Source organism: Hippopotamus amphibius, chromosome 6, assembly GCF_030028045.1.
Source record: "Hippopotamus amphibius kiboko isolate mHipAmp2 chromosome 6, mHipAmp2.hap2, whole genome shotgun sequence".
Lineage (NCBI taxonomy): Eukaryota > Metazoa > Chordata > Mammalia > Artiodactyla > Hippopotamidae > Hippopotamus > Hippopotamus amphibius.
Genome location: NC_080191.1, coordinates 30,427,148 through 30,452,896, shown reverse-complemented (window position 1 = coordinate 30,452,896; position 25,749 = coordinate 30,427,148). Strand labels below are relative to the sequence as shown.

General features: G+C 37.5%; 1 protein-coding gene across 4 annotated transcripts in view; it reads right to left on the bottom strand.

Moving 5' to 3' along the window:
- HSF2 (heat shock transcription factor 2) overlaps positions 1–22,336 on the bottom strand; it is a 101,942-nt gene extending 79,606 nt beyond the window's left edge. For 3 of the 4 annotated variants that reach the window (XR_009054381.1, XM_057739854.1, XM_057739853.1), the window contains exons 1-5: positions 22,148–22,333; positions 7,036–7,144; positions 6,751–6,878; positions 5,766–5,890; positions 3,127–3,202 (exon numbers count right to left, since the gene is read on the bottom strand). Coding sequence is in view for 3 of the 4 variants with exons in the window: in XM_057739854.1 (XP_057595837.1) it covers positions 3,127–3,202; positions 5,766–5,890; positions 6,751–6,878; positions 7,036–7,144; positions 22,148–22,240 (531 nt within the window). In the remaining variant the exon portion in view is untranslated. Of the gene's footprint in view, positions 1–3,126; positions 3,203–5,765; positions 5,891–6,750; positions 6,879–7,035; positions 7,145–22,147 lie in introns of all 4 variants that reach the window. The other variant, XM_057739852.1, reaches the window with a different exon arrangement.
- Positions 22,337–25,749: the final 3,413 nt, after the last annotated feature.

Genomic DNA, 25,749 nt, shown 5'->3' with positions numbered 1-25,749 from the left:
CAAAGAATGTTAGCTTTCATGAAAAACTGAAACGTTAAATGAGTATTTTACCAACTATCCTTGCTTTTAGGGAAAAAAACCCCAACAAATTATGGAGTATTGTGAGTTAATATTTAACCAAAACATTGTTTTCTGAAAAAGACTGACAGATTTTTTAAAATAAAGCACGTTAAGGCACATCTATCATTTTAAATCATGTATTCTTTTTTTTTAATTGGAATATAACTGCTTTACACTCGTACCAGTTTTTGAGGTACACCAAGGCAATCATCTGTATTTATACACATATCCCCATATCCCCTCCCTCCCTCAACTCCCCCCCACCCTCCCCGTCCCAGTCCTCCAAGGCATCATCCATCATCGAGCTGAACTCCCTTTGTTATACAGCAACTTCCCACTGGCTATCTATTTTACAGTTGGTAGTACATATATGTCTATGCTACTCTCTCACTTCGTCTCAGATTCCCCTTCAACCCCCGCCCCCTCAAACCTCAAGATCTCCAGTCCATTCTCTGCATCTGCATCCTTATTCTTGTCTTGTCACTGAATTCATCAGTACCATTTTTAGATTCCGTACATATGAGTTAGCATACAATATTTCTCTTTCTCTTTCTGACTTACTTCACTCTGTATGACAGACTCTAGGTCTCTCCACCTCATTACATATAGCTCCATCTCATTCCTTTTTATAGCGGAGTAATATTCCATTGTATATATATGCCACATCTTCTTTATCCATTCATTTGTTGATGGACATTTAGGTTGCTTCCATGTCCTGGCTATTGTAAATATTGCTGCAATAAACATTATGGTACATGTTTCTTTTCGGATTACAGTTTTCTCTGGGTATATGCCCAGTAGTGGGATTACTGGATTATATGGTAGTTCTATTTGTAGTTTTTTAAGGAACCTTCAAACAGTTTTCCATAGTGGCTGTACCAACTTACATTCCCACTAACAGTGCAGGAGAGTTTCCTTTTCTCCACACCCTCTCCAACATTTGTTGTTTCCAGATTTTGTGATGATGGCCATTCCGATCGGTGTGAGGTGATACCTCATTGTGGCGTTGACTTGCATTTCTCTGATGATGAGTGATGTTGAACATCTTTTTTTTTTTTTTTAATTTTTTTGGGGGTACACCAAGTTCAAACATCTGTTTTTATACACATATCCCCATATTTCCTCCCTCCCTCCATTCCCCCCCCACCACCCTCCCCGCCCCAGTCCTCCAAGGCATCATCCATCCTTGAGTTGAACTCCTTTTGTCATACAGCAACTTCCTACTGGCCATCTATTTTACAGTTGGTAGTATACATATGTCTATGCTACTCTCTCACTTCGTCTCAGCTTCCCCTTCAACCCCTGCCCCTCCAAACCTCAAGTTCTCCAGTCCATTCTCTGCATCTGCATCCTTGTTCTTGTCTTGTCACTGAGTTCATCAGTACCATTTTTGGATTCCATATATATGAGTTAGCATACAATATTTGCCTTTCTCTTTCTGACTTACTTCACTCTGTATGACAGACTCTAGGCCTATCCACCTCATTACATATAGCTCCATCTCATTCCTTTTTATAGCGGAGTAATATTCCATTGTATATATGTGCCACATCTTCTGTATCCATTCATTTGTTGATGGGCATTTAGGTTGCTTCCATGTCCTGGCTATTGTAAAGAGTGCTGCAATGAACATTATGGTACATGCTTCTTTTCGGATTATGGTTTTCTTTGGGTATATGCCCAGGAGTGGGATGACTGGATCATATGGTAGTTCTATTTGTAGTTTTTGAAGGAACCTCCAAATTGCTTCCCATAGTGGCTGTACCAACTTACATTCCCACTAACAGTGCAGGAGAGTTCCCTTTTCTCCACACCCTCTTCAACATTTGTTGTTTCCAGATTTTGTGATGATGGCCATTCTGATCGGTGTGAGGTGATACCTCATTGTGGCTTTGACTTGCATTTCTCTGATGATTAGTGATGTTGAGCATCTTGTCATGTGTTTGTTGGCCATCTGTATGTCTTCTTTGGAGAAATGTCTATTTAGATCTTCCACCCATTTGTGAATTGGGTTATCTGCTTTTTTGGTATTAAGCTGCATGAGCTGTTTGAAAATCATGTATTCTTAAACAGGGCCTCAAGTTGGAATCAACTATGAAAGTTTTAAAAATACATGTACTTGGACTAAACACTTAAAATTGAATCCTACATTCAACCTTCACTTGCATATTTATTTTTAAAAATCAGTATATCTATTTTGACTATAGGCAAAAGGCTGCAGCTACCATTCATCTCTGTATTCAAAGCCTGCTCCACTACACCCAGGTCTTTCCAGTCATAACACTATTTTTAGCTAACAGCCTCTAAGTAGGAACAAACTGAAGCTCGCCCACACTCCCTCCCCACATGAAACCTGTTGCTTAAATTTAGAGTCCAGTTTACTCAGGAGCAAAAAATAGCTGCCTTAATTACTTTTACGTTTCACTTCTTATTAACATATGAAAGCTGATATGACAAGATTAAATCACAAGGACACAACTGCAGCAGAGAGATTTTCGGTTCCCCCACTAATTTTCAGCTCAGAAACTAAAATCTAGGATTTATTTTACAACACTACATTAACTGCTTTTCTGCACACACTAATAATGGCATACACTGATAACATTTTTTTGAACACATAATTTGATCAACTGATTTGAAAATATTAGTCATTTATCTTCCGAGAATATATCTATGCCCTTTAGAGTAAAAAATAGTAAAACAACAAAAACATCCCACACGGTAAAGCTATATCTTTTATATAAAAATGTTAAGAAACTGGTAGTGTATTAATTATGCTCCTAAGAATGAAGTATATTAAAGTTGTGAGGCAGAAAGATTTTACTGAAAGCTAATGAAGCAGCTGGAAGTATGGAACAGCTATATTTAGCTAATGAGAATTTATTTTTATTAAAAAGAATTTTTAACACTTGGGTTAACTTGTTTGATTTCATGGTTTTACTTCTCTGTACCCAACACATAAGAAACTAGGATCAATCACTGACTACTCAATAGAGGTTTTTGGGAGGGTCACAAATGGTACTTATTAAACAAATGCAGATTACAGCCACAGAGAAAAAAGCTTACCTTTCGAATAACTTGTTGCTGTTGTGCATGTTTTGCTCGTAATTCTGATACCTCCTTCCAAAGGGACTCATTCTCACTATGTTATCATTTATTAAAAATAAAAATAAAAATAATTTAGTCAGAAAAACAAGACCTCAATACCTTTAAGAATACCGGAGGACTGAACTAGTTTTTACTATGTATCTTTATGGGACTATGAAAACTTTGGTTCAGTTACACAGAATGGCAACTAACCTTGACACAATTCCAGCATCTTTCCTTCATAACTGTAGTATCTTCTACTCATGGCAATACATACACAAAAACGTAAGACTTATGCCTATATCCACAGAGTAGTAGGCCATTTACTCCTCTGACAATCTGGTTCACTTCTTGTTTAAAAAATAAGCTAACTTTTCAACTACAGCTACCATGGGAATTCAGGACTTGTGCTTAGGAAACAATTCCTAAAGGGAAGTAACATTTACCCAATACTTGCTATGCCAGGCACTGTTCTAAACATTTTATGTGTATTACTTAAACTCCTTTACAACCTGTCAAGAAAGGAATTACCTCTATTTTATAGATGGGGAGACTGAAACTCAGAGAAGTGAGAAGTCTTACCCAAGATCACATAGACAATAAAACAATAAGTAAGTTTTGATGTTGAACTAAAGTCCATCAGACTCTAAAACTGTCAAACACTAGCATATAAATGTTTGGGTTTTTTTTTTTTTTAATAAATTTATTTATTTATTTAATTTATTTATTGGCTGCATTGGGTCTTTGTTGCTGCACACGGGCTTTCTCTAGTTGCTGCGAGTGGGGGCTACTCTTCATTGTGGTGCGTGGGCTTCTCATTGTAGTGGCTTCTCTTGTTGTGGAGCGCGGCCCCTAGGTGCATGAGCTTCAATAGTTGCAGCACATGGGCTCAGTAGTTGTGGCTCACGGGCTCTAGAGCACAGGCTCAATAGTTGTGGCGCACGGGCTTAGTTGCTCCGTGGCATGTGGAATCTTCCCAGACCAGGGCTCGAACCCGTGTCCCCTGCATTGGCAGGTGGATTCTTTACCACTGCGCCACATAGGAAGTCCAAGGGAGTTTTGTTTTTTTTTTGTTTTTTTTTAAAGCATATTAAAAAATGTTTTTTTTTTAAAGCATATCCAAATACATGACAAACCAATTATATGCCCAGTAGTAAGTTTTTTTCCCTTCATTCACCATCTTCTATTGAAACTGCAGTTATTAAATGTGAGCAGCCATTATTTTGAGAAGGCATGAAAGATAATTCCTCTATTAAATGTTTTAATTTTTGCTCTTTTGTCACTCTCCACAAAAGCCATCCTCCTCAATCCAAACTATTACAAAAGGGACTGAATTTAAATATAGAAGGTATAGAAAACAAGACTTTGATACTTACTGAATAACTACTCTACTTTTTCTGACTCAGAATTATAAAGATACTGTCATCTGCCTACTAAAGATAAGTAGGAGAATAGTTACCACTAAGACTTACAGGATGAATTTGGGATCCCATTCCTTAAAAGCTAAATCAATTCAAGGAACTGGGTCAAAGGGCACTTCAATAGACATAAGATACGTGTAGTAAACCAGCATAAGTGCTTAAATAAAATGTGCAAAATGAGCAAGCTTAAAATTAAGGCTTATTCAAAAAGGGTATCAAAGTCCAAGGTTACTCTCAATGAAGAAACCTGAGTTAAAAATAGCTAAACTAATGTCCCACAATTGAAATGGGAGACAATACATAAAAAAACTACTCTTAAGACCTTGGTGCCCATTTATAAGAGAAGAATTCCAGCTACTTACTAAGAAGAGAAATATAGGTCTACTCTATATACAAGTCATTATGGTGGCATTAGGATAATGCTGCCAAAATGCAGTAAAACAAAATAAAGCATTTTTCTGTAGATAAAAGGTCTGAATATCACTTTCCCAAGACTATGTAAAGTAAGTATTAAGTAGGGCAATTCTCTAGCATCCTTTTTTCCTTTTCTGTGTCCTACTTTTTCCTAAAAGATAGGCCACAAAGAAAATACCTTAAGAAACTTCTATAAAAGAAGGGATAGATAACATGTGTAGTATTTTTTTTAAAGATTTTTTTAAATGGGCCATTTTTAAAGTCTTTATTGAATTTGTTACAATACTGCTTCTGTTTTTATGTTTTTTGGATTTCTGGCCACAAGGCACGTGGGATCTTAGCTCCTCAACCAGGGATTGAACCCGCACCCCCTGCATTGGAAGGTGAAATCTTAACCACTGGACTGCCAGGGAAGTCCCTGCAGTATTTTTTATGGCTTGTGGTCCTCAAATGTGTGTAAATATATGAAAGTCAACCTAAGTAGAATCATAATTTCCTACATCAACTTAATGATCTATTATTTCATCAGTGAGACTTGTGTATCAAATTGTTTTGATTGCCCAGGTTTATATATGCTTTCAACCACCATCATGAAAATATAATACTGGAGTAAAGTCTATGGCTACAAATAAAAAATAAAGGGAACCAATAATTAAGAAAAATGGCTTTTGATCTTGGCTTCAACAACATAATCTAGGTACTTAAAGCACCAATCTCCAAACTTCAATATACATACACAAGAACTCCCATTTATTAGAATTATATTTGGAAATAATACTTTACCTTTTTAATTCAGAAAGCCTGGACTCAATAGTTTCTTGTTTTATTTGAACCTTCTGAGCACTACTTATAATTTTTGTTAAATCTTCCTGACGAATTTTATTTTCTTCTGGTTTTGAAGATGAAACCTTTCAAAAAGTAAATGCAGGAAATTAAACAAATACTAAACACCATGATTATAATTCAAAGCTTCCCTGTTATAAGACATTTTTGCATCCTATCCAGGAAGTAAGATATAGTTCCAAAAGCCCAGGAAAAGAATAGACTTCACAGCTCAAAGACAGAATAAGGTATTATCAGTTTAGTTATTTATTTCTAACGTGAAAAAGCTTCCACGGGCAGAAGCAACTTAAGGGCTTTCTTTTTTTTTTTTTTTTCATTTCCATCTGCCGAATTCTCTGTAATTTCCCCAAGCCTCTTTATTATCACATTCCACTTTTAATTAAATTTATGCAGAATAGCTGCACGCTAAGGCCATCTTCTTTCATGGGCCACTACCTTTTTAACTGCCCCCCCCTTGTGAATTTAGTCAAAATATCTGATTTCAGCAAAACATATCATCCACTCAAAAATGTATTATTAAATGCCTACTACATATAAGGGACTTATTCTGGACAATGGATATTCAGCAGTGAACTACAGAAAAAGGGCCTCCAGGCAGCTGACTTTCTAGTAGAAGATTATGTTTTTTAAGCTAAATTATAAGGAATAAGCCATCACAATAGAGATGACTCCTTATCCTAAGTCAGAATGTAAACATCTCCTTCCCTCTAAAAACTGTTTAAAGACTGAGCCCTTCATACAACTGGGAGCAAAGGGAAAAAAAAAGAGAGAGAGTAACAATTAAAGCTTTATGAGTCTAAGTTGTCCCAACAAGAAAACCTGTTTATTTCAGTACATTCTTGATTTCAACAAACGAAATATACTAACATGGCCAAATATACTAACATGGTAATGCCCTAATTAAATCATGTTAACAATAACTCACCTTCCTTTTAATGTTCTCTAACAAGTCGTCCTGGCCTTGTTTGAAGTAAGGATGCTGAAATTCAACAGGACCATCTCGTTCCTGTTTTACAATTCCAGAGTCAATATGTACTACTTTACGAAAACCATCTGAAAAAGATTCAAAATTCAGATGACTTAAAGGTAAAAAATTTAAAAATTAATGGTGTTTCTATGGAATATATTTTTCCTTTATCACTGTGATGGGGGAAATAGTTTAATCAGTGACTGATGACAGTATTCTAATTAAACTGTGGTCCATACTCACACATATTCAGTTGTCTCACAAAACTTGCCATGTTATTGTGCTTAAAGTATTTGGGAAGAATTTCTTTTGCAAATCTTTGTTCGTCCAAAACCAGAAAACTTTGGCCATTCTGAAAAAAATTGAAAACATTAGTTAGTTAAGATCCTCTGAAATTAGGTGACACATATGAACCCCAAAACTCAGCAGTCCTTCCATGACACCTTCAGACCATCATTTTATTCTTGTTACTAGCAACAAAAACAAACTGCAATTAAATTCCAAATTTCAATTAAGCTCAAAACTGCAATTAAACTTTTTGATGTCAATCTCAAAAGTTTAAGAGTATATCTCAAAACAGAAGCTGCATCAGACTCTATAGTTACATATTAGAAGGATTTATATTCTTATAGTCAAAAACAAGAAAAAGAAATACATATACAGCCAGTATAATTACTTAACACTGTTTTAAAAGCAATGTAATTAAAACACAAATAAGATAAAAATTTGGAAAAAAGTCGTATTTTAACAATAAACACAGTTATATCTTTGTGCAACCAACTGACAAACCACAAAAGAATTCAGTAAGATATGTGGCTACTAATTAATACACTAACAATGAAAAGTCAGAAAGAGAAATTTTTTTAACATCCCATTTACCATTGCATCAAAAAGAATAAAATACATAGGAATAAACCTACCTAAGGAGACAAAAGATTTGTACTCCAAAAACTATAAGACGCTAATGAAAGAAATCAAAGATGACAAGAGCAGATGAAAAGATGTAACATGTTCTTGAATTGGAAGAATCAATACTGTCAAAATGACTACACTACCCAAAGCAATATATAGATTCAATGCAATCCCTATCAAATTACTAATGGCATTATTCACAGAACTTGAACCAAAAAATCTTAAAATTTGTATGCAGAATAAAGGACCCCAAATAGCCAAAGCAATCTTGAGAAAGAAAAACAGAGCTGGAGGAATCACAAAGCTACAGTCATCAAAATGGTATGGTACTGGCACAGAAACAGAAATATAGATCAATGGAACAGGATGGAAAGCCCAGAAATAAACCCATGCACTGATGGTCAATTACTCTACAACACAGGAGACAAGACTATACAATGGAGGAAAGGCAGTCTCTTCAACAAATGGTGCTGGGAAAACTGGACAGCTACACGTAAAATAAAAAAAAAATGAAGTTAAAACATTCTTTAAAACTACACAAAAATAAACTCACAATGGATTAAAGATCTAAATGTAAGATCAGATACTATAAAACTCTTAGAGAAAAACATGGGCAAAACACTTTGACATAAATCGCAACAATCTTTTTCAAGCCATCTCCTAGAATAATGGAAATAAAACCAAAATTAAACAAACGGGACCTAATCAAACTCCTTTGCACAGCAAAGGAAATGATACACTAAACAAAAAGACAACCCACAGAATGGGAGAAAATACTTACTAACCACGTCACTGACACAGGATTGGTCTCCAAAATTTACAAACAGCTCATGGGGCTCAATATCAAAAAAGCGAACAACCCAATTAAAAAAACAGGCAGAAGACCTAAATCCACACTTCTCCAAAGAAGACATGCAGAAGGCCAAGAGGCACATGAAAAGATCCTCAACATCTCTAATTACCAGAGAACTGCAAATAAAAACCACAATGAGATATCACCTCACAACAGTCAGAATGGCCATCATCAAAAAATCTACAAAAAATAAATGCTAGAGAGAGTGTGGAGCAAAAGGAAGCCTCCTACACTGTTGGTGGGAATGTAAATTGGTACAGCCACTATGGAAAACAGTGTGGAGATTCCTTATAAACTAAAACTAGAACTACCATATAATCCAGCAATCCCGCTCCCAGGTATATATCCGGAAAAAAAATATAGTTCAAAAGGATACATGCACTGCAATGTCCACTGCAGCACTGTTTACAATAGCCAAGACATGGAAGCTACCTAAATGTCCATCGACAGATGAATGGATAAAGATGTGGTACATATATCCAAGGGAATACTATTCAGCCATTAAAAAGAATGAAATAATGTCATTTGCAGCAACATAGATGGACCTTGAGATTATTATACTAAGTGAAATAAGTCAAAGAAAGACAAATATCATATCACTTATATGCATAATTTAAAAAAATGATACAAATGAACTTATTTTCAAAACAGAAACCGACTCACAGACTTAGAGAATGAACTTATGGTTACCAGAGGGGAGGGGTAGGAGGTAAGGGATAGACTGGGATTTGGGGATTGACACGTACACACTATTATACTTAAAATAATCAACAAGAACCTACTCTATGGCATGGGGAACCACACTCAATATTATGTAACAACCTAAATGGGAAAATAATTTGAAGAAGAATAGATACATGCATTACTAAATCACTTTGCTGTATACCTGAAACTAACACAATATGGTTAATTAACTATGCTCCAATACAAAATAAAAATTAAAAAAAAAATAGTCACTAGTGTTTTTCCGTATATAGAATAAACAATTTGAAACTTCCTTCTAAAATAACCAAAACAGTACAGTACTGGCATAAAGAAAGACCAATCAATGGAACAGAACACAGAACCCAGAAATAAACCCTCATACATACAGTCCAAGAATTTTCGACAAGAATGCCAAGACAATTCAACGGAGAAAGAACAGCCATTTCACCAAACACTGGTAAAACTGAATATACTCACATGCAAAAGAATGATGTTGACTCCTTACCTTACACTGTAAACAAAACTCAAAACAGATCAAATGCTTAAACATGACAGCTAAAACCATAAAAATCTTAGAAGAAAACATAAGGGGAAAAAGCTTCATGACAATGGATTTGGCAATAATTTCTTCGAACACACCAAAAGCACAGGCAACAAAAGCAAAAATAGACAAATGGTGCTACCTCAAACTTAAAAACTTCTGTGTAAAGAACACTATCAAGAGGGACTTCCCTGGTGGCACAGTGGTTAAGAATCCACCTGCCAATGCAAGGGACACGGGTTTGAGCCCTAGTCCGGGAAGATCCCACATGCCGCGGAGCAACTAAACCCATGGGCCACAACTATTGAGCCTGCGCTCTGAAGCTCACATGCCACAACTACTGAAGCCCGCGCACCTAGAGTCTGTGCTCCGCAACAAGAGAAGTCACCGCACTGAGAAGCCCACGCGCAGCAACAAAGAGTAGCCCCCACTTGCCACAACTACAGAAAGCCTGCATGCAGCAACAAAGAGCCAAAGCAGCCAAAGATAATAAGTTTGTTTTAAGAAAAGAACACTATCAAGAGAGTGAAAGGGCAACCCACAAAATCGGAGAAAATATGTGCACATCCCATATCTGATAAGGGGTTACTATCCATAACATACATTAAAAAAAACTCCGACTCAACAACAACAAAAAACAAGCCATCGGATTAAAAATGGGCAAAGGATTTGAATAGACTTTTTTTTCCAAAAAAGATACACAAATGACCAATAAACACATGAGAAGATGCCTAGCATCACTAATCATTAGGGAAATAAAAACCAAAACCACAATGAGGTATCACTTCACTCATTAGGATGGCTATTAAAAAAAAAAAAATACAAAACCCAGAAAATAAGTGTTAGTGAGGATGTGGAGAAACTGGAACCCTTGTGCACTGCTGGTGGGAATGTAAAACTGTGAAAATGCTGTGAAAACACAGTACTGTGGTTCCTCAAAAAATTAAACACATAATTACCATTCTAAAATTCTACATATACATCCAAAAGAATTAAAAGCAGGGACTCAAAAAAGGTATCTGTATACCAATGTTCATAGTAGCATTATTCACAATAGCCAAAAGATGGAAGCAATCCAAACATCCACTGGCAGATGAATGGATTAACAAAATGTGGTACATACGCATAATGGACTATTATTCACCCTTAAAAAGGAAGGACACAGGCTACACTGTAGATGAAATTTGAAGACATTATGTTAAGTGAAACTCATTAAGAGAACAAATACTGTATGATTCTACTTACATGAGGTATCTAGAATACTCTAGTTCAGAGACAGAAAGTAGAATGGTCACCAGGGGCTAAGGAGGAGGGGATTGGAAATTATTGTCTAATGAGTGTGAAGTTTGGGAAAATGAAAAACATTCTGGAGATGGATGGTAGTGATAGTTGTATAACAAGAGAATGTACTTAAGATCACTGAATTGTGCACTTAAAAATGGTTAAAATGGTTAATTTTATGTTATGCATATCTTACAACAAAAATTTAAAACTGAAATGGAATACGAGATTCCAACAGAAAAACATTAAGTATCTAAAAAAAAATTTTAAAAATACACAAGACCTTTAAGAAAATATTAAACTACAGAGGAACAAACAGCGTTGTAAAGATGCCAAGTCTACTTAAGTTAACCAATACATTAAATTCTCTCTCAATTTAAAAAAAAGTTTTTGGAGACAAGGTGAAGAGATACTAACACAACCAAATATTAGGTACTAAAGTTCATTTCGTAAAAATAATTATGTAACAAATAAGCAAGAAAATACTGAAAACAATGGAGAGAGGGGTGTTAACCCTATCCTACCAGACAGAATTATAGTGTCTACAAGAGTTTGGTACTAAAGAAGGGATAATCAAACAGCTGAATGGACAGGCTAGAGAGAACAGAAGCAGCAGCAAATCTATTTGAGAATTTGAAAGGTAATAATTAGTAAGAGCAGCATTCAAACCCAGGAGGAAAAATTAGGAGGGAAAAGGATTGGTTAACAAACTTTCCATTTGGAAGAAAAAAACAAAAGCTCAATGCTAGCTCACTCTTTATAACAAAGCTTTTGAAAGCATCACATTAAAAAACCCATAAGTCATACATGTAAAAATTAATAAATTTATTCATGGAAACTTCAAATAGCTGCCTACCCTATCTTCGGATTCCTCTTTCTTATTTTTAAAAACTAAAATTTTATATATTTAAAGTGTACATGATTTAACACACATTCATACGTGCACAGTGAAATGACTACTACAGCCAAGCTAATCCACCAAACTAAAAAGCTTCTGCACAGCAAAGAATAATCAACAGAATAAAAAGACAACTTAATGGAGTAAGTGAAAATACTTGCAAATATATCTGATAAAAGGAACACTCACAACTCAACAGCAAAAAGACACAATCCAATTAAAAAATGGGCAAAGGATTCAATTAGATATTTTCCCAAAAAAGACATACAAATGGGCAAGTATGTGAAAAGGTGCTCAACATCACTGATCATCAAGGAAATGAAAATTAAAACCACAATAAGATACCACCTCATACTTGTTAGGATGGCTATTACTAAAAAAACACAAAGAAACAACCTACCAACCAAACAAAAACAAACAATGCAAGTGTTGGTGAGGGATGCAGAGAAAAGGGAACCCTTGTATACTGTTGGTGGGAATGTAAATTGGTAATGTCATTATGGAAAATGGTATGAAGGTTTCTCAAAAAGTTAAAAATAGAACTACCATATGATTCAGCAGCCCTCTTCTGGGTATATACCCAAAGGAAATGAAATCAGTATCTCTAAGAGCTATCTGTGTTCACTGCAGCATTATTCACAGTAACCAAGACACAGACACAACCTAAGTGTCCATCCAAGGAAGAATGGATAAAGAAACTGTGGTTATATATATTTAGACACATATTCATATATTTTATATATACATACACAATAAACATTACTCAGCCTTAAAAAAGAAAGAGATCCTGCCACTTGCAACAACATGGATGATCCTCTAATTTCTTACTAACAGCACAATTTTGTTTGATGCTGCAACTACATCTCTCAGTCCCTCTTACAAATAGAGGTGGCCAAATAACACATCTGGCAAATAAGATATCAGCAAAATGGACTAAGTGGAGCTTCCATGAAAGCTTCTAAAAGGGAAAAGGTGAAAAGTGTCAAACCCCTACATCCCATATCCCTGCTTAGAACTTGAAGCCAATGGCTACAGGTCCAACAATCACTGAAGTAGAGGAACTAAGTATGGCTAAAAAAGATGAGAAGCTGACTCAGTATCTTCAGATGTAAGAGAAAAATACAGTACATCTCTATTTTGTTTAAGCCACTATTGTTTGAATTTCTACTACTTGTGTCCAGACTTAAACTTACCTGATAAGAGAGTTATTTTAAAAAATCAATAAAATTGAAAGCTTATTAACATAAAAATATTTCCTACATTTATGACAATTAGCTGCTTTAAAGTTTTTCTAACAAATCAGTAAGGTGAAAAACCCAATGTGAAATTTAGAAGGTCAAGTCTCATTCATAATAGAATGTACAGCAAAATAAGTAACGATTTTCAATTATCAGATTGGCAAAATTTTAAAAGTTTAACAATAAACCACTTTTGGTTACTAGGCAGTATTATATTAAGATATTAAAATGCATACATCTTTTCCTATCTTAAAAGGACTTTCCCTCTACCTTACACCTCCTCTCAATCTACCTACCCCATCTTTTTCGTTCACTGCAAAATTTAACAAATATTTTAAAGCTCCCTTCTCCAATTCAGGACCATCTACTTACACTCACTAAAATTTCATTTCAGTTTTTCTTACTCTACTGAAACTGTTTTTTCTAAAATGTCAAATGCCAAGTTCAATGCCCTCTTTTCAGTCCTCATCTTCCCACATCTCTCTGCAGCATTTCATTTGGCACTAGTGACATCCCACTCCTTAAATGCTCTGCTCTGATGGCTTTGAAACTATACATTGGGTCTCCTATCCCTCGTATTTCTTTTCAATTGTCTTCCACTTGTCAAGAAGTAGTGGGTTTTTAGGTTTCTATCCTTGGTCGTGATACCTTTTACACTTGGGCAATCTCATCCACACCAGTGTATCTAATTACTGACTTTATTATGTACAATGATTATCACAACTATGTCTCTGCCCCTGACCACCTCAAATTTCCCACTTGAATTTTCAATCATTAACATTTTTACACAATGTTCTTTAATTCACTATGTTCTCAACCTATTGTCTCTTTCAAACTCATCATCCTACTCCCCCAAAGTCAACTTTTTCCTGTATTCTCCATCCTGGCATGCCCTGTCCCCTTTAAGTTACCCAATTAATTTTGTCATCAAAAATGAAAAGACAAATTAAAAACTGCCAATTTTAACAGCTAGTAACAAAGGGAAAATATTTAAAACATTTCCTTTAAAACTAAGAGAAAGGGATCCCATGATCGCTGCTTCTATCTGACACCCTGTGGTCTTAGCCACTGCAAAAAAGGAAACAAATTGAAGGTATAAGGTTCTGAAAATAACAAAACTGTCACATCCAAGATGCCTATGGATGTATACTTAAAGAATCCGAATCAGTAAAACGATTAGCTCACTGGTTTATTATCAATATACAAATGTTACTTGTATTTCTAATCACCAGCAACAGCTCAATTTATTTTTCATTAAAGGATACCCCTTAAAATATCTATAAAATCTAACAAAGATGTGCAAGATCCAACTGCAAAAAAATAAAACTTTATTAAACAAAATGAACTTAGAAATATGCCTTGTTCCCATGAATATATCATATCAAAGATATCTATTTCCTAGTCTGATTTATAGTTTCTGTACAATTCCAATAAAAAATCCTAATAGTTTTTTTTAATGGAACTTGATTTTAAAACTATGGAAGAGCAAAGACCAACAGTAGCCAAGGCACTCCTGAAGACTAGGCTGCCCTCCCAAAAGCTTTATACAGTAATTGACATGTGATACAGGAAAAAGGATGTACTATCCAATGGGACAGAAGAGAGAACCCAGACACAGAAACACAGTTTATCTACATATAATTTTGCTTATAAGACAGAGGTAGCAACACATCACTAGAGGAAGAAGAAACTATTCAATAAAGGGGCTAAAACAGCTAAATATTTATATGGAAAACAATGAAACTGGATCACTTATACCACACAAAAAATCAATTCCAGTGAATTAAAGATTTAGATATAAAATACAAACCTTTAAAATTTTCAGGAAAAAAAGGAGATGAAAACATGAACCACAAAAAAAGGCTGATATATTAAATTATAGTAAAAATAAGAACTTATATTCATCAAAAGGAAGTAAAAAAGATAAGCCACAACGAGGAGAAAGCATAGGCAACACATACATTCAAAAAATGTACAGAATTATAAGGAATTCCTACAAATAATAAAAGATAAACCACCAAACAGAAAAATGGCCAAACATTTCACAGTCTACAAAACACAAATGGCCAATAAATATGAAAAGGTGTTTGAACATATTAATTATCATGGAAACATAAATTAAAACCTCATTGAAATAATATAGCTTTAAAAAATATTTTATTTTTGGCTGCATCCGATCTTAGCTGTGGCACACAGGATCTTTATTGTGGCACATGGGAACCTCTGCTGTGGTGCATGGGCTCCCCGTTGCAGGTGCAGGCTCAGTAGTTGCAGCATGCAGGCTCTCTAATTGTGGCACGTGGGCTCTCTAGTTGTGGTGCGTGGGCTCCAGAGCACATGGGTTCTGTAGCTGTGGCATGTAGGCTCTCTAGTTGTGGCCCATGTGCTCAGTAGCTGCAATGCACAGGCTTAATTGCCCTGTAGCATGTGGGATCTTAGTTCCCCAACCAGGGGAACTAAGAATCTGCCTTCCAATGTCCCCTGCATTGGAAGGCAGATTCTTAACCACTGGACCATCAAGGAAGTCCCGAGATAATACTTTACATCCACTAGATTGGTAAAAATTCAGAAGAATGATATATCAAGTTTTGAAGAGACGAATTAATGGAAAATCTCATTCACAGCTAATAGGAATACAAGCTGATTTGACTTCTTTGGAAAATAATTTGACCTTGACATCGAGCATTTCATATCTTATTTTCCAAAAATTCCACTCTTCAATGTAGGTATAACTATCTTAGAGAAATTTTTGCTTATATACACCAGAAGAGGTATTTAAGAATAGCCATAACAGCATCTGCCATGGTTAATCATCTCTTGAACCATTTTCTTTCATTAACTTATATAACCTCACTCCCTTGTGTTCTTGCATTTCCTCCTTTCTCACTGTTCCTTCTCAATCTCTTTTGCTGGCTTTTTCTTGTCTTCATACCCCCTAAGTATTGCAATATCCTATCTTTCTTTCAGGTCCTTCTATCTTCATTTGTCCCCCTGGATGATCTCATCCAGTCCCATGGCTTTACCACTCACAAGCTCCAAACTCCACTTTGAATATTTTAAGTCTTATATTATCTAAATAACCTATTCAACATTACCACTTGAAGGTCTTGGACTATAGAAGTCATTCATGCTGTTCTCTTTCCCAGCACTGCACTTCCCCACCTCCTTTGAAATATGTGTGGCCATATGACCAAGCGTGGTCAATGAAATGCAAGTAAAACAAAACACATTTGAAGTAATACTAGTTATCCATTTGTAATCTCAAAGTTAACATGACCAAACAGAATCCCACCTGCACTTCTCCAAATCTTTCCACATCTCAGCAAATTGTACCATCATCCATCCGTTGCTCAGGCCAAATATATGAGTCATTCTGATTCTTTTCTATCCCTCCTCCAACTCCAGACAATTTATCAGTAAGTTCCGTAGCCTTGCCTTCAAAGTAGATATATCCGACTGTTTCTCACCACCTCCACTGCTACTACCCTAGTCGCAGCCACACTACTTTCAATATCATAGTGGAAAACTGTGATAGTCTCCTAACTAGTTCCCTAATTTCCAATCTTCTTACCACGCCCTAGGGCCCTATACCATCTGCTTCTCCCTACCTCTCTGACCTCAATTCCATGTTATCTAAAGATAATTCAACCACATGGGACTTCTGCAATCGTATGAACATGCCATTCTCAAGGCCTTTACATGTGCCATTCCCCTTTGTCTGGCCCATCTTTACTAATCATTCAGATCTCTGCTCAAACCTCCCCAAATACGCTTTCATCGTCACTCCACCTAAAATACAACAAATTCCTGTCATTTTACATGCTAGTTACGAATTTACTGCTCCAAATTCACTCTTCAATGTCTGCTCTGCAAATACGGAGCTGAATCTTAAATATCTTTCTTTTCTGGCATGGTGTTAGGCTTTATCATAGAAGATACTAGAGAGAGATTACAAGAGGAAGGGGTTTCCCTTCCTGGTTCCAGTGTGTCCTTGGCAGTTTCCTGCTGTGCAGGCAGGTTCTCCAGCACCTAGTTCTTGCAGTGCACGGAAGGCAGCAGCACCCTAAGGCCAGCAGCTTCCCCCAACACTCCCTCTCCCTTGAGAGGCTTCAAATCAGAGTATCTCTGGATACTCTCCCCATGAACAGCTTTCTAGAGCATAGGCTGATAGCCCTTCTTAAAGGGCTACACAGTAAATATTTTAGGCTTATAGGTCATAAGCTCATAAGTCTGCCCCTGTAGCAAGAAAGCAAGCAATAACAATATGTAAATAGACTCAGCATGGCTAATAAACTTTACTTATAAAACAGATGGTGGGCCCACAGGCCATACTCTGCCAACCCCTGCCCTAGAAGGCATATTTCCCAGCAAGTTCTGTAGGATGGATTTCCAGTAAGTCCCACTAGCGTGGCATCAGTGACTTCTTTGCCATTCAGTGAGATATGGTCATTCTCTCTCCAACAAGGTCTTAGACTTGGGGAAAAGGGCTCTTACTTGGGCACTCGATCTTAGGCCTACTAGTGATGGCTGCTTCTTATAAATGCTATTCCTGTATTCTTTAGAGTTTTCTTTACTTCAATTCTCCTGAGATAGTTAATCTTATTAAACTTTCTCTGTTCAAAATACTGTGTGATTTCTGTCTCCTAACTGAACTCTGATACACTCTCTTTACCCCGCTTTATTTTGTTACTTATCACTAACTGAAATTATATTATTTGTGTTTGCTTACTTTTTAATTGTCAGTATCCTTCACTAAAAGGTAAGCTCTATGAAGGCAGCCATTTTGTTCACTACTGGATTCCTACTACCTAGCACACTGGTCATAACAGATTCACAACAACTACTTGTGACTGACTGAATAAATGACTCTTTGGTCACAGTGGACCAAATTATATTTTTAGAATTTCAATTCTTGGATTATATACATCAAATGAAGAGATGAATGCCTCTTGTTTATATCTGCTCTCTAACACACACAACCCTAACTCACTCATATCATTCTGTGTCTCTGCTTATGGTATTCCTTCAGTCTCTATTTCAAAATTAGTAAATAACCTCTTTGAGTGCAAAAAAATCCCATCTTACTGCTGTTTAAACCTGTGAAGCTTAAGCAATATAACACAGAATTCTCCCTATACATTTCGTAAGGGACAAAAAGCCACTACTATTTAGTAGGGTGGGAAGGATGGTAGTTTCTCTTTAGGTCCAACCCATAAATACTGGCAAGCTTCCAAAGAGTAGTAACAACTGTTTCTGCTCAAATTGGTACTCTTGGTTAAAAACATCCAAAATACTTTTAATAATAATCTAATACTTCAGCCCCATTACTTTAAAACAGTTTCCAAAACAGAAATTTGTACTTTTTTAAACAGTCTAAAATTTCTTAATGTTTACCAACCATTCCTTGTGAGTCTCTAGCTCATTCTCTCTTACCTATACAAAGAAAATATATTTGTCAATGAATCAGTCAACTTTTCTGCAGGCCCATCTAAAGCGGATTTAACCCCTATTCTGCCACACTTGTGGCCCTTCTTGTTTTTCACTTGAGAATACTGTAATAATGCAATGGCTGGTGGGAAGTTCAATACAATACCATCACATTGGGAAGTCTAAGGACTACTGTCTAAGGACTACTGTTCAAATTCATCCAAAACAGCTAGAAAACACTAGACAAATTCTGGTTTTGCTCCCTTTCTCTATTTCCTGATTTCTCTCTGCTCACTTGAAACAGATAAGGAAGTAGAGACTGCCATAAGGCACAAAAAGGTGGAACAGGTGGGCATGAAGTCTTTAGTGGAAATCACTTCTTGGTATTCTCAAGCAATTTGAAAAACTGAGACAAATCAATGACGTCCCAGTTTTTTTCCTTTTTTAATACTGCTTCACTTCAACATACACTGAGTATCATATATCAGTAACAATAAAGGCTGTTCCTCACCATCAATGGCAAGAACTTCCATTCAACTTCCACAACTTCTTGTCCCTGAATATCAAATTTCCCCAGCTGCTACCATGCTAAACCTGTGCCCTCTGTTTAGGACTCTGTTACATCTAAAACAGCTTTAGGTTGTCCAATAGTACTCTCTCTCTGTGTGTCATTCTGCTAACAGACTGCCTACCAGAGCCGAAATAGCTATATAAAATTTTAAAGTTATAGGAAATGTAAAAACAAACAAAAAAGAAAGAAAAAAGAAAAATCAATGGGGAAGTTTGGGGGATGTACAGTATGTTTTAAACACACTCAGGATCTAAAGACATTTCCATTATTTGAGTCTATAACAGTATAATTTTGATTCTTCAGAGTATAATATTTCTATAATTAATTACATGAATGGGGGTATTATTTCATTTCTGTCACAGTACAAACTTCAAGGAAAACTAAACTATACAAGTCTTCAGGAATATTAAGCCAAGCTTTTCGAACTGCAGTTGGTAAGAATTTTCTCCCTTTGCCTTATACTCAAGCTAGAGGAGTGAATTATTTTCCACAAATGAGAACAACTGCATAAAAGACTGCCTGGTTTCCAAAACATCTGCTACTTCTAAAAGGTCTTAATATGATTTTCACTCAGATAGTATAAATGCTAAATTACCTCAACAGAAGTCCAGCAAAACAAGTTTGAAGGAAACCAGAAACAATCATAAATAGAAACTTTTAAAAGATGAGAGTAAATTATTTTGGTTTTTCCATCTAACATCGTTGTTCAATTAAAGTTTTAACTTTCATTGTTAACACTGTTTTTGGAAAAATCTGTGGGAGTGTAAGACAACTTCCCTAAGCAACTAAGCTTAGCCCTAGACAACATTAATCCAGAACTGTCCACTAACTTGTGGAGAGGTAACATTTTGGTATAAAACTAAATATTGGGACAACCTGTATTAAGTGTAGGGCCATTGATGGAAGAATGATCTGGGAGATCAGAAATCTACATTAGATTCCCACCTCCAATAATGGCTAGCTTCGTAATTATAGATAAGTAATCCAACCTGCCTAAGCCTCAAATCCTCATCTCTATAATGATGACACTAAACCAGATGATCTTAGATTTTCAGGCACCATTCCACGTTTACCATTCCTACCACTTCCATTACATAGTCTGAGGATTTCATTGCTTCATCAAACATTTAAGTACCTACTGTGTCCCTTGGCACAGATACTGTCCCTGCCCTCAATGAATTTATATTCTATTGTCCCACTATGTATTAGAAAATGACTAGCTAAAACATAAGCTTAGACTTAATAATAGAAAAAGTAAAACTGATTTTTAAGTGGCTTGTTTACTTGCCTTAGAATTCATAAAACAACGCATTTATGGATTAGTATGAAACTCTATACATTTGCTACTGCCCATAAAATTAAAATATTCTTAAAACATGTTGGCTAATGAGAATTGATTATACCTGTCAATGACATAATACCCCCTTAATTAAAACCAATTACCAATATATTTAGGTACCATTTCTAGGCAATAAAAACAAGAAGGCCCACCCAAGACAAACAGGTGTGATAAAGTCAGTTTGGGAGTGGGGAGACTCTCAGTACAATCTCTTAAATGCACAAGGCTGAGTAACAAAAGTCTGTGCTGATCCATCCTTGTCAACTTTTAATCCTCATGACTGATGAAAAGCATGAGACATCTGTTTATTTTTAAGTGTATACTGGCGGCTGCTTCCTTATTTTCACCCGTTCTTTGTACAACTGTACAGAATTAACTTCATATACTCAATACAATGCTACCTGTTAAGATAAAAGTAATTAACAAAACTGAGGGTTCCTATCATAGGAAAGGAACAGAAAAGAATGGGAGAAAGAGGGGAGGTAATGTTTACTCAGCACTTAACAGGTGCCAGGCACTGTGCAGGGAGTTTTCATTTACTCTTTTCCAGATCTCTAAACAAGATAATATCCAAGACATGACCATTCATAACAGAAGTCCACTCCCCTTCACAAAATGATTCCAATAGCCTAATTGTATTCTAACACAAACGCTCTGTTTATGTAATACTCATTCTAATTAGAATCAGTTATCTGGAACTAGAGGGGGTCTTGGATCACCTAAGTAACCCATTCATCTTGTGGACGGACGAGAACACTTGGGCCAGACAAGATATGGAGACTGTTTAGTGGCAGAATTGGGATCAAACCAATAATCAAGGCATCTATACGCCACACCGCCGGCAACTGTTTAATGAAATTTAGTGGTTCGTTTTTGCTCCCTGCTACGTTACTGAACACCTGTCTACTGGCACTTTTATTAAAATAATCATAAAAATCCGCTTATAAAAATGGCTCAGAATCGCCAAAGAATAATGTACCATTTTCTACATAATATTTTTAAGCCTACTGACAAGCAGTAACCTACGTTTCAACATTTGCCTCCTTCCCTGACTGCCGTCCTCATGAAGAACTCAGATGCGAGGGGGGTTGTGTGTCTGTTTTAGGGGCGAGAATCAGGTCGCGGAGGTAAAGACAGCCTCACACAAGCCCCGCGTTGAAGATCCCGGCCAGGGCTGCCCGTGCCTCCAGCGAGCCGCAGCCCGCGAGCCCGGCGGGAGGACGGAGGATGAGTGTGCAGTAACGTGGCTCCCGCGCCCTCGGCTCGTCGGCCGCCCTCGTTCCGCCGGGCCGGTTCCGAATGCCGCCCGGGTCGGACCGTTACGGGGTCTCCAGGGCCGCGGCGCCCCGCGCGGCCACCCCTCCCCCACCGCGGCCTGAGCCAGCGGCGCCGGCCGGGACCCCCGCGGCTCCCCGAGCGAACAATACCGGGGTCCCCCGCGAGGCCTCACGCCGAGGCCCACGCCACCCCGCGCCGCGGGCCTCACAGAGAGCGTCGAGCCCCAGGCCGCGAGGGACAACCCCGCGGGAGAGAGCGAGAGAGGAGGACGTTAGTCAGGGGGTTCGGAGGCCGCCTTGCCCTCACCCTTACCTGACTCCAGGTGATGAACTCGTTGGTATGGGTTTCCTCCACAAGCGTCCACAGCTTGCTGAGGAAAGCCGGCACGTTCGAACTCTGCTTCATTGTTAACGAGGCGCAGGAATTCCAAATTCTACACCCAAACGCGGCGGTGGCGGCGGAGGCGGAGGAGGCGGCGGCGGCAGCAGCAGCGCAGGCGGCGGCAGCTGCTCCCCGAGAACGCCCACAACGCAGGCGCAGCAGCTCCCGGGCCCCGCCCCCCCCTCCGGCCCCGCCAGGCGCGCAGTGAGGCGGGGTGGCCGGGAGGCCGCACGTGACGGACAAGTCTCCCCGCTTGGCCCGTGCGCACTGGTCCCGCGCCGGTCCCGTTCCCGGCCAATCCCAGGAGCCGACCGCACAACAGAGAAAAGCGATTGGATGCTGCAGAAGGGGAGGGGTGGGAGCAAAAGGGGGGAGCTGCCGTCTCATTCGCCCTTCATACAGGAGCTCTGGCTGTAGCGGACCTTAGGTTTGCGGGACTGTGTTTGGTGGTTTCACGTGGAAGCAGATATGGGTGTTTGGGCTATGGCTGGAAGGCTGCAGAAGGTCCTCAGGGGCGTTTGAAACATAAGTTTGGTAGGCCAAATGTGGATTGCACCAGTCAGGCAGGAGGAAGGAGCGTGATAATTCACATGGGGGAAAAGAAACAGCTTTCGAGTATGATTTGCTGGGCCCCAGATGGAAACTGTCTTGAAAATAACGAACCTTGTCCTTAAATTTTCATTATGAAAAAAAATCCTTCCTTTAAAATATGTTTATCAAAAAAGAGGAATTTAAATAACTCACACTTTACTAAGCGTATACTACAGGGAACCAAGAACTTTAATAGGCAGCTTACATGCGGTTTAATTCAACAGACGTGAAATGCCCACTATGTGACCAACATAAAAAGAAATAGTATCATTTATTCTGTTTCAATGAAAATAATTGTTCCTGTAAGTACTTTACAGGTTGTTCTTAAAATAATTGTTCCTGTATGTCCTTTAGAGATTTGATGTAGTGGAAAAATATTGGACAAGGAGTAGCATATCTGAGTTTAGACCCCAGCTTCAAGGACGCATTCGTGGATATTTAATAACACTGGTAGTGTGTGTAATTTACAGCAATCCCTTAATATGCCTGTGCCAGTCTTTCCCATCTCTTCATTGGGCATCTCTCTTTTCACCCCTGTAAGATAACATTAATAACATAGTAGGTGTGAAAATACTTTGAAAATATAAAGAATTGTACAAAATTTTAAATTTTTTTAATAAAAGTCAGAATGTAAATATAAGAATGTACAAACAAGTCAGAGATAATTAACATTTTATAAGAAATTCACATAGGATTGGTTTACTTCTTGGGTACATGTAATTTAATACAATAAAAAAATACATACAATTTCCAACAAGCATAGTTTATTGAAATTTGTGTTTGACTTTGTGTTTAGCAATGATCTGTTTGCTGAAACAAAATCAGATGTGTGGCAGGAGACATCCAATAAATGAACTAATATTTGATGAGCACTTATATATGCCCAGGGATTTACATATATCATTTAATCCTCACAACAACCCAATGCAGTAGGTCTTATTATCACATTTTTCCAATAAAGATTCTCAGATGCAAAAGCAAATTTACCTATATCCCAGCTAGTAAACAAGAGAGGGTATTTATACCCAGGCTTTATTGAGTTCGAAAGCCCATGTTCTTTCCATTGTATGATGATGACACCATCTCATGACTTAAGATGTTTGTATTCTGACTTAAGAAACAACAGGAACGTGATGATCAGCAATCATTAATATTTTTAAAAGAGCTAAATTTATGTCGTAAAACTAGTACTGAAAAGTTTAGAAAGACAGAGTTGAGTGACTTAAGGTAGTAAGGGATGACTTTTCAGAGGATGAGGACCTTAAGTTGGATCTTGAAGTACAAATCCTTTTGGGTAGCTAAAAAGAAGACAACATTGAGCAAAGATGGGGATGCCAGTAAGCACAGTCTTTCTGTGGAGACTGACAGCACAGGAGGACTGTCTGAGGAGGAAATGTGGCCCACTTTCATGGCATTGTATTATTTCCATCTAAAAACAGAACAAAACAAAATGGTATGGTTAGATATAAGCAAGAACTCCTCTTTGGGCATTCAACCTGTATAGCTGTAGGCCTGTGTTTAGTAGGGCCCCACACTTGGTTTAAAGCTTGCTGTCGCCATCTTGAAATTCTTAATGTTTGAACAGAGGCCCCTGCATTTTCATGTTCCATTGGGCCTCTCAAATTACATAGCTGGTCTGCTTCCAATATATTACACGTATAGACCAGTGGTTCTCAAAGGTAAGCATGTATCCAAATCACTTGGAAGCAGGAAACTGTCAATATAACAAATGAGCAGGTATCTCTCATGAGGCCAGCTCTGGGGTTATTAACCAGATAAGGTGATGATGGCACCAGGAGATAGATGATGTGTCTAAAATCAAATGTCTGGGATTGGAATGGAAACCATGTCTTTCATAGTCTGAAATATATGCTTTTGTTCCTTTATACCAATGTGCCTCAAACTTTAGCCCACATCAGAATCACCTGGAGGGCTTCTGAAGCAGCAAACTGCTGCTTCTCCCCACCTCCCTGCTTCACTCGATAGATCTGGGATTCAGGCTAAGAATCTGTATTTCCCAGGTAATGCAGATGCTGCTGGCCCTGAGACCACACTTTGAGAACCATTGATATAGAGGAAAAATTAGTAAACTGACTTTCCCTTGCTAACATTTACAGACTTATTGCTACTCACCCTTCACCTCAACAAAATCTAGACTTTCTAGGAATAATTTAAGCTACTGTTTTCTTTTTCTGTGAACATAATCCTTAATATTTATTGCAATTAATAAACTCTTTGAAAACTTTAAGTACTGATTAGAGACATTTGGGGGAAAAGAAAATCATTATTGGCTCATTTGCCCTTAAGTATAAAACTGAGAAGGGAAGAAAACCAAACTAACTCACAATTATTTGCTACCTACAATATCCCACAAATATCCCAGAAGAAACATATTTGAGCCAGTGTCAACAATTTTGAAATGTTTACAATATTAGAGGATGAAAATGTCACTTTCTTAAAGTGAACTGCCTCCTCTTGACTACAAATTAGAAAAGTTGGAATATTTCCATGGCTCGTTTGCAGCCTAGAGTGTGAGATTTCGAAGACATAGAATAACATTGGAAAATATGAGTGACCCAGGCCTTTGCCTAGGAAATAGAAAAGCATACTGTGGTGTGCTTTGATACTTCAAAGTGTCTGACTCAAATTGTATAAATTCTATCAAAATGTTTAAAGACCCCATGGTATGCCTTTGAATAAGTGGAGGGCCAGGAGACTATGAAAGTTAAATTCTTAAAATTTTCAAGAAGGTCAAAGAAGAAACTTTTTTTGTTTTCTAAGGCTACAACTTGGATGTGAAAGGGACTGGCTGGAGGAGCTTTTTAAGTAGGAAATGTATTAGTACCACTCTACAAGCATTGGGCTGGTGCTGCTCTACATGAAACTTCCATTGTATGCCACATGTGCTAGAATCCAGCCAGTCACCCAACAACAGTCACAAA